This window comes from Branchiostoma floridae, chromosome 2 (genome assembly GCF_000003815.2).
Source record: "Branchiostoma floridae strain S238N-H82 chromosome 2, Bfl_VNyyK, whole genome shotgun sequence".
Lineage (NCBI taxonomy): Eukaryota > Metazoa > Chordata > Leptocardii > Amphioxiformes > Branchiostomatidae > Branchiostoma > Branchiostoma floridae.
The window spans coordinates 8,047,905-8,058,011 of NC_049980.1; the positions used below are offsets into that span (position 1 = coordinate 8,047,905).

Consider the following 10,107-nt stretch of genomic DNA (forward strand, 5'->3'; position numbering starts at 1 on the left):
ATCTGATCCATAGCTAACATGGGGCGTTTCTTAGCGCATGTGAAAAGCCCTGTAACGTATACAGGCTTTAGAATACTTGTTAGATATGCAGCGCATTAAATGTCACTGTATGTAGAGACTCGTCCCAGACCATTCTTTGATGTCCACTAGATGGCCACTTCGATGTCCAAATGAATCGATAAAAACCGTGCTTTCTTATGTTGGGGCGCGGCCACGTAGGTCCGAGTGCGATCGTCGAACGATTTTGATGCCATAGCAATTTCAAGCAGGCCGTGACAGAACCAAATACCGACATGGATCCAAAACAGCACTTTGTGTAAAAGACAGTTGAACTTTGCAAGAGACATATTTTTTATCCTCCAAAATGCCTGAAATTAGCACTCGGACGACGATCGCACGACCTATGCGACAGCGCCCTTACGGTAACTGCCCGCTGGATTTTGACTTCAACAGTCGCAACTCTATATTTCATATCGTCCTTTGCCGCGCCGAGTAACCGTCTTGACCATTGTGCCGATTTCTAACGATGTCCAGACGTGATATTTTTTCATGTCTCAGGACCCTTCACCTTTGACATATTGCTCATTCCTGTCACTGCATGTGTACTCGAAACAGTGAACGTGCCTATTCCAGATGCTGACTTGTGTTGTTGAAATGTCAGAATGAGCCATGTTTGGAAATGTGTCTTACCCTTTAGTCTTGGTAGGTGGCGCTATTAGATACGCCGTCTAATGCAACACTAGTACACTACCATATACCACCATTGCCTAAAATGTGTTGCCTCAGAATGTCAATTTTGCAAAAGTTTGATATAGCATGTAGTGCAACCCGAGCCGAACGACACTCGCCGACGTCTTTTTCCAATCCTGCATAGTGATTTGTTTCGTACGGCTCTGTACGTTTGCTTTCTTTGTGATTATTATGCCAATCATCACTCTATCTACAAAGCAAAAATCATGACGATCCGGTATCCCTTCTTTAGTTACTCTCTTCTAAAGTCTGAAACAAAATCGGGTCCTGCAGTTAAAACAAAAGTTACAGCACTTACTCTCTACATCAAAACATATCTACCATGTAAAGATCATGGCCATATTATGAGTTTCAGATCGGAAGTTATGCTGCAGTACCATATGAAAGCCGCTCGTCATCGAACATCGTTTGTCTGGCCCTTGTATACGCGCGAACCAAGTAGGTATCGGTAAAATATCATACTCGTTAAAATATCATACTATAATTAAGGTCCACCCTCAGTTTTTCGAACTCTGCTGTCCACAGAAGACAAGCTTAGGTCACATTTCAAAACCGGGACCCGGCCGGGTAGCTTTCGGGAGCAAAACTAATGATATAAAAGATATACAAATACACAAAATGTCAAGATAAGATTCATGGGCATGATTTTTATACACTTCTAAGGATACATTTTAATTTTTCGTTTCTTAAAACATCCTGGCCGGGCCCCGGTTGGAAATGTGACCTAAGCCTAAGACGGCATCAACATTAATATCCTGGCGAATCATCGCCGAATGCAACAACAACATTCCTAACACATGCTTTCCTTGACTTCTAGGACAAGAAAAACAAACAAGGTGAAGAGAAGTCTTTTGTTAGACACTGAATACGTCATCACTGCTCAGGTTTGTGAACGATGACAAATTGCACTGAACTGGAGGCGGGAATGCCACACGGGAACACCATATGTGAGTTTTTTTGTCATTTTCGCTCTCAGCTTGAAAAATATGTCAAACATCATTGACAAGTTGTTTTCGTAAATGAGTAATCATAGTACTGCCACAAAGTCGTAAAAGCTTGGGGCAAAAAGAAGTTTAAAAGCAAGGCATATAACTAGGTACTAAGCGTAACGTTACTTGTACCTTTACCACAGCCGAGGGCACAACTACTCAAATTTCGGGGCATATTCACGAATGATGAGGCCTTTTGTAAATATGAATATATCCAACAAAGCTCAAACCATGGGTCCGACGCTATATACCGTTCTTGCTTAAACCATGCATTGTGTTCATAACTTTGGACGCAAGGACGACACTGTTGAAAATCAGTAGGTACCGCGGGTGCGGAAGAAATACTTCACCATGTTAGCATAGATTGACTACACAGAAAATGATTAAGTTTAGCTCTCGATCTCCCTATCAAAGTGCATGTGTCCAGAAAATTAGGAAAAAGTTAAATGATCTGCTGAAACAAACAATGTATAATGTAACGTTTTTTACATGACTAGTTTTGTTATCTACTGGTTCGATCTAGCCTATGTCCCCTGACGCGAGGCATAAGGAGTCAGGCATATTCAGGTATGCTCAGTCACAACACAACAAGTGAATTTTGTGGATGATGTTAACCTTTGCGTCCAATAATTTTCACCTGATTTCTAAACGAAATTACCCTCCAGAAATGGTCAACATACAGAAAATGGAGAAAATATGACGTAAATGTCTTTGAGTGTGGCCTTACAGGAAGACACGATCATGACAGCCCCCCCCCCCCCCCACCAAACTTATAATTGTAATTGGCCTGTAACTGTTGTATTTCTTTAAAAAAACAACGTGTTATCCGATGTGCAATTCTTAAGCTTGATGAAGTGAAGTACTGACAAGCCCCGTAACAACTATAAGGCTAGATAAAGTAAGCAATGTCATGCAGGTTGGGTAGGCCAAGCCGCATTTTCTATTTGTCTGCCCGGCGTTAAAACAGGCTTCCGGTTCAGTAGAATTCAGTTGAGACGACGTGAGCATAGCCAGCATCATGTAGTCACAGTCAATCTTCCCAAGGAGGTTAAAATACCCGAGCTACGAAGATAGTACATAGAGACTTAGCACGTCCGCCTTCTCTCCTTATTTTAACCTCATTAGTCTGCCTAAAGCTAAAGCTACGGGCACAGCCCGCTGTACGTGCAAATACGTGCTGTCTACGTGCCAAAACGTGAGCAATCTTTTGGGTTCCGTAAGTGGTAAGTACCGCCTCCGTACGAACTCGTAGGGAATCCGACGGATTTTGGAGCACGCAGTCACGTCCTTAGCTTTAGAAGACACCCACGCTCAGTGCACTTGCTTTGTCTGTACAGCTGGGACCTTTATTTATCCTTGATGCAAAGCGGCGTGTAAATGCACATTATCCCTTATATATTCAAAGCGGCTTTTAAAAGAACATCATCCCTGATATTCTATGCAGAACGGTATGTAGTAAAAGAACGTTACCCTTGATGTGCTATGCAAAGCAGCCTTTAATTAAAAGCATGTCGAGTGACCCTGAACATAGGTTTTTACGCCTGAGTGACTGAATGACAACCTGAGATCTATCTGAATGCCACCGGAATGATCATGTTGCAGCAGTAGGTGTTGCGGAGTTTGTTTTTACACACATTAACTGCAGCAGCTGTAAGTCTAAGCAATGAATGACAGTTGAACACACAAGGTCTCACAATAGCAGTGAACTTCCCCTTGCCGTATTGTTTGCACAAGCTTAAGTGTATGGTACAAGGCGACTAATTAGCCTAAGGTCCATAGATAGAAATGGAGGTGCGCGCTGGCTTATAGTTAATGTGACCGTTTTCTGTCCATGTTTTTTGTGTGTTTTCATCTCCACGCAAAAAATTGTAGATATTGTTTTAAGTCAATGTGTGTGTGTGTGTGTGTTTTTTAGAGTTTTGAGATTGTTGCGATAATGTTTGGTATGTAAGTAAATGTTGGGAAGACAATGGCTAGGGTCCGTCGATGTAGGTTAGACACCTAGGTAATATGATATGCCAAAAAGCAGTTACTCAAGAAACTGGATATGATTTTGGAAACGGCCAGACGTTTCAGATGATATCCACCATCTTCTGTCAGTGACACTGACGAAAGATGAGGGTTAGGGTTAATTTTGGGCCCCCTGGTATGTGAGCTTGGTACTACCACAGACCTTCTGTTTCTTTATTTCTTTTTACCTGAACGTGCAATGGTCTTGATTTGTTAGTGACAGATACTAGTGGCTTGTGGCGAAAGGAAGACGTGGCGTATGTTTGTGCCCCATAGCAGCTTGCTCTGGAACTGCAATGATTTAATGTTCTTTTTTTTTCTTGACCTAGGATCGTCGGAGTTGCAGACATGGTGACAAACGTGGCGAGCTCGAAAATGATTACGGCGTTTTGGGCGTGGACTTTTTTGGGTTTTATCGTCTACGTTGGGATCGGCTTCATTTTCACAAACTTGTATGAGGATAGCATGTCGAGTTCAAACTGGGCGCCACCTCACAAGATGCCCAACAGGTACTGTAACTTACGCTTCATTAATATATTCAGGAAGTTTGTAGCTCATGTGAAGGCAAGGTTCTCCATATCAAACGGTCCCAAACGTGACTGTGTCTGCATCCCCCCTCGTGTTCGTTCAAAACGAGTGTAGATATCTTGATCTAGATAGATATTAAAATCCAAGTCCTGGTGTGTTATGTATTATATTGTCTTTCTCTGCTTCCAAAATAGAAGTCAACCTCAACCCGTTTAGAAATAATTAACACTAGGATTCGAGAAGATCTAGCCTCCTTTTACAATAATGTTTATCACTGTCATGTATGTCTCCTAGCCTCTATAGCAGGCTCTCTGATGCCTTTTGGCTCATAATACACTTTTGCTGGCCATTTCTTTTTGTGCTGGGTCGCTGATTGCTGGCCTCGCACCATGTACTTGCAATTAGCCTCCGGGCATGAACTTGGAAATAAACTGCCTATATATATTACACGTATCGGTAATAACCAAGTAAACAAGATGGATAACGACTTGTGCGTTTCACAAACGCATCAGAAAGTATTACTAGTAACCAATTTTAATTCATTATCAGGAAATTTTCAGGAACGCGAGGTGAAGAAATCTGTGACGTCAAGCGAAACTTCACCTTCGTGAAGGTACACAAAGCGGGAGGAACAACAGCAACCTGCATCTTCCAACGCTTCGGCTACGAACACAACCTGACCTTCGTTCTTCCTATTCTTCTTCCTATTCTTCCAAATTCCAAATGACGATCCGTCAATCCCTTCTCGAGAAATTTCCCCCTCCAAAGGAATGATACAACTGCGCACGCGCGGACTAATTTATGCATAATTCCGTGAATCTTTGCCAATCGAACATATGCTACTCAGTTGGGCTAATATTTTTGTCTATTTCTGCTACATATGTCATATGTTTTCGTATCCTGGTATGAAATACAGTGGATTGTCCTCATTATTTTTACACAAACACCCCTGCAGTTCCATAGAAAGCTGCTAGGGGTCCAAAGCCTGCACCAGTTCGTATCATAAGCTATTTACCACGAAAAAAATTGCATACTCAGGTGAAAAAAAGAACGTTCTGCTGCATACAAATGATGCAATACAATGCCATACAGTATGGAGGACCAAAGTCGGCCTTGTCAAACTGAGTTGAGGACAGTTTATTTCCCTTTATTACTTGTTTCTCATTGTGCCGTTCCTAAGATGATTACCAGAAGATTTATTTTTAAGCACATTTTGAACTTTTTTTTACATATTGCGATACATTTTCGCTTATATTCGGCTTCTAAGTTAAGTAGAAATGTTTATACTGCTCATGTCCTTCCAAATTCAATGCTAGATATCAATAACACGCCTGGTCATGCATTACAACTTTTTATTCAATACCAATTTGTGTGTACAAGGTGCACAATATGTTATTACTCTGTGACTGGAGGGTAACCTCCAGCGATAGAGTCTTGTGATCACTTTATGCGTTGAGTGTTCGCACCTATAACTCTATGTTCCGTTTGCCGCAATCGTATGTGGTTTGGCATGTCGTCTGTACTCCGTTGCGAAATGACGCACGTTCATTTTTTTTCGTGGTAGCTGTTTTTATCATGGATGTAATAATTTCAGTTTTTTTCACCCCTACGCCGCCCGGTAAAGTGGTTCAGGTCTTCGTTATGATCGCGCATTAAGCCTTGAGGTAATTGAATATCGTCAAGCAGATGTTGTCCTCGTCGGAATACGCCATCTCGTTCGGGCTTTGCGTTTCCAGTACTGAGGTTGGTTTGATATAACATACTGTTAACATTTTGCGCGGTTGATAGTCATATGCATTTTATGGTTAGAACGTGTTTGATCCTTGGGTTCTTTTTTTCGCGGTAGCTTTTTTCATTACCGATGTAATAATTTGAGAAATCACCCCTATTTCCCTGGTATTGTGGAGCAGCTGGCCTATTGGTTCTCCATCTCTGTCTGTGTTGACCGTGAGATTGTACTGTTCTTCTGTCGGCCTATGGTTGGTTGGTGGATCTGCCCGTTCAGCATGAGGGATCTTCTCACCTTGGTTCCATGGTGTGTCGCACACCTTGAACCTGACGCTCTGACGCTTTTCGCTGACTTTCTTCCTCTGCGGCATGGTAGCTCAGAAAAGTGAATCCTATTCTCTGCCTGGATAAAGTCTGATATTCTTGGAGAAACCTGCTCAAGTTTATAGGATTGCCCTAAATTATAAAAAAAATGTTGTTACTCTGCTGCCCTGCCTTAGCCACTATGTTCCCAGCTAGGCTTGCGATGCCCACCCTGGCCCTTACAGACACCTGTTTGATTGATTGCTGTCATATGCTCATTGAATGTCAGAAAGCTTTAATATTTTGTTGTGTGTCGTAGAACTCTCCCCTCTTAACTTTTAAGTGTAAAAAACATGAATTCTGCCCATTTGGCATCCCCAGTACAGGTCAGACATCAACGTTGCTTGCTCCCATTGAAACCTAGCATAAGAGACAGTGAAACAAGTCCTTGTAAAAGTGCTTACCTTTATTTCAATCTTAAAAATTCTTCTCCAGCAGTTAGTCACAAGGGAATACTTGAGAAACATGCAAAGAAAACAGGGGGTTGTTCGGCTCGTTCACCCAGCACAGCTGACAAAAGAAAACAAACCTGACACCTTTGACCCAGTTTTACTGCCATCCGCAGGACTCAATAACTCAGATCTGTCCCTACTGTTAACTGAAGAAATTTTGACCAAAATAGGAAAGATCAGACCCTACCTGTCACTTCTAACAAAAAGAAAACCTTCAAGGTTGGGCAAAAATTTCCAAGGAAAAGAAGGATTTTCAAAGGTTTTAAGTAGGGAAAGCTTGGGGTTAAAGACGCAAGACGTGTAACTAAGATAGCCGAGAGAAACGTTATCTGTACCTGACACTTGAGGCGGGAATACTACACGGGAACACCATAGGTGAGTTTTGTTTATCATTTTTGCTCAAGCAACAACACATCCCCCCCCCCCAAACCAAAAGCCGGCAGCTTGCTCTGGAACTGCAATAATCTAACGGTCTTTTCTAAATATAGGATCATCAAAGTTGCAGACATGGTGACTCACATGGCGAGCTCGAGAATGACTACGGCGTTTTGGGGCTGCACTTTTTTGGGTTTCCTCGTCTTCGTTGGGATCGGCTTCATTTCCACAAACATGTATGAGGACAGCATGCCGAGTTCAAACTGGGCGCCACCTCACAAGATGCCCAACAGGTACTGTAACTTGCGCTTCATTAATATATTCATGAAGTTTGTAGCTCGAAGGCAAGGTTCCCCAAATCAAACTGTCCCAAGCGTGACTGTGTCTGTATCCCCCTCATGTCGAGTGCAGATATCCTGATCTAGATAGAGTGTATTTTTTTTAAATTCTAAGTCCTGGTGTAATATTCATATTATGTCACCTTACTCAGAGTCTGCTTCCAAAAAAAGAAGTCAACCTAAACCCGTTTAGAAATAATTAACACAAGGATTTGAGTAGATCTAGCCACTTTTTACAATAATGTTTATCACTGAAATGTATGTCTCCTATGTTTCCACCATGTACTTGCAATTAGCCTCCGAGCATGAACTTGCAAATAAACTTTCTATATGTATTACATGTATCGGTAATAAACAAGTAAAGAAGATGAGATAACGACTGTTCGGAAACGCATCAGAAAGTATTACTAGTGACCAATTTCCTTTAAAATTCATTAACAGGAAATTTTCCGGCACACGTGGTGAAGAAATCTGTGACGTCAAGCAAAACTTCGTGTTCGTGAAGGTACACAAAGCAGGAGGAACAACAGCAACCTGCATCTTCCAACGCTTCGGCTACGAACACAACCTGACCTTCGTTCTTCCAATGAATATCAATAGTGACATCGGCTGGCCCAACATCTTCAAACGAGAAGACTTCATTCCGTCGGCGGACGGCACATTTAACCTTCTAGTTGATCACACTGTCTATCATAGGAAGTTGTTAGATCATATCATGCCTCCCGATACTGTCTACATTGCTATACTTAGACATCCACTAGCTCAACTCAGATCTGTTTTCAACTGGTATGGCCTTGCCAAAAGGTTCCCTGAATTGAAAGGAGTTCGAGTAGACCCTGTTGCTTCGTTCCTGAAAGATCCCGAAAAATACCAAATTCCTCTCGTTGCCCGGTCAAAAGCACCTCACACCCTTTCCAAGAACTTCATGGCGTACGATCTTGGATTCCCTCCAGGACTTTTTGATGACCGATCCTCTGTCGATGAGTTTGTTCAAAAGATAGCTAGAGAAATTGATTTGGTTCTTATTTTAGAGCACTTCAGCGAATCGCTTGTATTGTTGAGGCGGATGATGTGCTGGAAGTTGAAAGACATTCTGTATAACGTTAGTCCCAAAAATCTACGGAAATATACAAAACCTACAACAGAAAATGCAAGTTTAGTTGAGGCTCATCGTCGCTGGAGCAATGTGGATTATTTTTTGTATGATCATTTCAATGCGACGCTTTGGCAGAAAATTCAAGACGAGGACAACGATTTTCACCAAGAGGTGCGCCATTTTGAAAACGTACTGCAGTCAATGACCACATACTGTACCAAGGCAATCCTGGAATTCGAAGTTCAGAAGAGACTGGTCACTCGTAGAGCTAGGGCAGCAATCAAGAAGGTACCAAATGTAACGCTAGTTACTACGTGGGAAGTTAACAATGCAGCGGGAAGGCAGACAATTCCGAGAACAGCTTGGCACGATCAGTTTGATATAGATCCGCACTTGTGCCTAAAGCTGAGAATGGAATGGCAGGACTGGGAATACGTTTTGAAAAAGAAACACAAGCTGATGGTGAAAAACGGTTCAGATACAGTCAGAAGCGCTATACAATTCAACCATCTGAAAATTCTGGATCAAACACTACTTTCTAATGTCTTCAACATGACGTACGAACAGGACGTGCAATGACAAAAGACAGCGTTTTAAAAGTTAGATATTCTTAGTGATTGTGTTTCTGTAAGCTATATGGATGTCATCTTCTAGGAAGCCCAAAAACTGATGCGAAAATTATTGCCATGGCGACGGTTTTATTGTTTATAAGTATGAATGATTGTTGGTGTTGGTGTGCTTTACTTTTCGTGTTCTATCCATTCGCCTGACTGTATGAATATGCATTTTACGCGATTAATGTTTGTAGGGCATTGCTGACAACAAGAAAGGAGGTTTGACTTTCTTATGAGTGAGGAGTGACCTATTGTAAATGTTTCTCATTGATTCCACAAATGAGGTCCTCTTTTGCATAAATCATATCTTCTCTATCTAAATAACAAAATGCTCATATGAATATAAAAGTCTTAGCAAGGAGCATTTTCTACTAAACTCCAGTTTGCAGTTTTTGCAGTTTACCATTATAATGCCAAATGTCGCAAGAATTAAATTCTCATCCTTTGACATTATGCTATTATAACACTTTCTCATGAATTGTGCAAACTAGGTAACAATTTGTACGATGGGTGTCTGTCGATATTTCTCTATATTTCAGTTACATAAGTCATGTTTGAGTTACATTAGTCATGTTTGAGTGTCCTATTATGAAATGATGTGGATTAATAAATTGTCCTCATTAATTATGCAAATTAGCCCCTGATTTGCATTGATAGTCCTTAATTACAGAAGGCATATCCGAAGCTATCTACATTCCAAATATCATGACGATCCGTCAATCCCTTCTCGAGAAATTTCACCCTCCAAAGGAATGATACAACTGCGCACGCGCGGACTAATTTATGCATAATTCCGTGAATCTTTGCCAATCGAACATATGCTACTCAGTTGGGCTAATAGTTTGTCTATTTCTGCTCATCGAA

At 41.5% G+C, this 10,107-nt stretch overlaps 1 protein-coding gene across 3 annotated transcripts; it reads left to right on the forward strand.

Moving 5' to 3' along the window:
* Nucleotides 1-4,232: 4,232 nt before the first annotated feature.
* On the forward strand, nt 4,233-9,691 carry LOC118410635 (galactosylceramide sulfotransferase-like). Of its 3 annotated transcripts, XM_035812417.1 has the most exons (3): nt 6,953-7,195; nt 7,309-7,488; nt 7,975-9,691. In XM_035812417.1, exons 2-3 carry the CDS (start codon nt 7,328-7,330, stop codon nt 9,206-9,208), a joined length of 1,395 nt encoding a protein of 464 aa, XP_035668310.1. In that variant the 5' UTR covers nt 6,953-7,195; nt 7,309-7,327; the 3' UTR covers nt 9,209-9,691. The 3 variants fall into 3 exon arrangements, with proteins under 3 accessions (XP_035668312.1, XP_035668310.1, XP_035668311.1); XM_035812419.1 differs by lacking the exons at nt 6,953-7,195; nt 7,309-7,488 and adding an exon at nt 4,233-4,258; XM_035812418.1 differs by lacking the exon at nt 6,953-7,195 and having other exon boundaries at nt 7,232-7,488.
* Nucleotides 9,692-10,107: the final 416 nt, after the last annotated feature.

What these genes read in the sequence shown, in the direction of transcription:
- LOC118410635 (XM_035812417.1), top strand. Translation starts at nt 7,328, where the DNA reads ATGGTGACTCACATGGCGAGCTCGAGAATGACTACGGCGTTTTGGGGC. An exon ending in CCTCACAAGATGCCCAACAG is followed by an intron (nt 7,489 to 7,974) that starts GTACTGTAACTT and finishes ATTCATTAACAG; the next exon opens with GAAATTTTCCGGCACACGTG.